At 57.7% G+C, this 919-nt stretch overlaps 1 protein-coding gene across 1 annotated transcript in view; it reads right to left on the bottom strand.

The window, feature by feature from the left end:
• Positions 1 to 919, bottom strand: part of EMH_0087830 (uncharacterized protein) — a gene marked incomplete at both ends in the record, with an annotated part of 2,750 nt that overhangs the window by 1,388 nt on the left and 443 nt on the right. The window contains one exon of the mRNA XM_013501213.1: positions 8 to 433. Coding sequence (XP_013356667.1) covers positions 8 to 433 — 426 coding nt within the window. The remainder of the gene's footprint in view (positions 1 to 7; positions 434 to 919) is intronic.

Here is a 919-nt window from a genome sequence, read left to right as displayed (position 1 = left end):
GGCTCACCTCAAGAGGACTTGCAGCGGCGAGCTCCGGCGACTGCATGCGGGGGCTTCTTGGGGCTTATCTTCTGCCTGTGGGGCCTGCTCCAGCTGAAGCGGTGGCTGTGTGCTGCGCTGTACGTCAGCGTGCCACTGCAGCAGCAGGTGCAGCAGCAGCAGTTGCTGTTGCTTGGACACGGTGGTGCCCAGTGCTATCTCATCACCCCAACTGTCTATGCCTCCCCGCGCCTGCAAACCCAGACGCGTTATCTCTGTTGCAAGGAGAGATGACGAGCAGCAAAGCCGAAGCCGGCCAGGGGCCCCGAGGGCCCCAGGGTCGCCTGTGGTACCCGGGGCCTCCCCCGCCTTCCAGGTGCACAGCAACTTCCCCCACTCCAGAGGAAATGAGGGCGTCAGCAGCTCTTGATAGGCGTCTGCACTGTCTAGACACCTGAGACAGACCCCAAAATAACACAGTTGCATGCAGCTTCAAAGGAAACTCCACGGAGCAGCCAACACCAGGACCGAGGCACCCGGTGGGGCTGTCTTATAACCTACCAACTAAAGCCAAACCGCACGCGCGAGCCCATGCATGCATGCAACCAAGTACGTATGCATGCATGAACTGATGTGTGCACGCGCTTGTGCTTGTGTGTGTGTGTGTGTGTGTGTGTGTGTGTGTGTGTGTGTGTTCGTGTTTGTGTATGTGTGTGGGGCGCTGCGTATATTGCTGCGGGCTTGGCAGCCCCGAACAACACTGCTCCCCTTCTCTCCACAAGCTGCATGCAAAAAAAAAAAATTTGCGTTGAAGTCCTGCAGCCACTTGAAAGGACAAAGCATGCAATGCAATGCATGCAGTGGCTGAAGGGGCCAAGAGAGGCGAGGCCTCGGAGACAGTGGAGGAATTGTTTGTTTCTTCGTGTTAGTGTCTCCACCG

This window comes from Eimeria mitis, genomic scaffold (assembly GCF_000499745.2).
Source record: "Eimeria mitis Houghton genomic scaffold, Emh_scaff6502, whole genome shotgun sequence".
Lineage (NCBI taxonomy): Eukaryota > Apicomplexa > Conoidasida > Eucoccidiorida > Eimeriidae > Eimeria > Eimeria mitis.
This window is presented reverse-complemented; position numbering and strand designations above follow the sequence as displayed.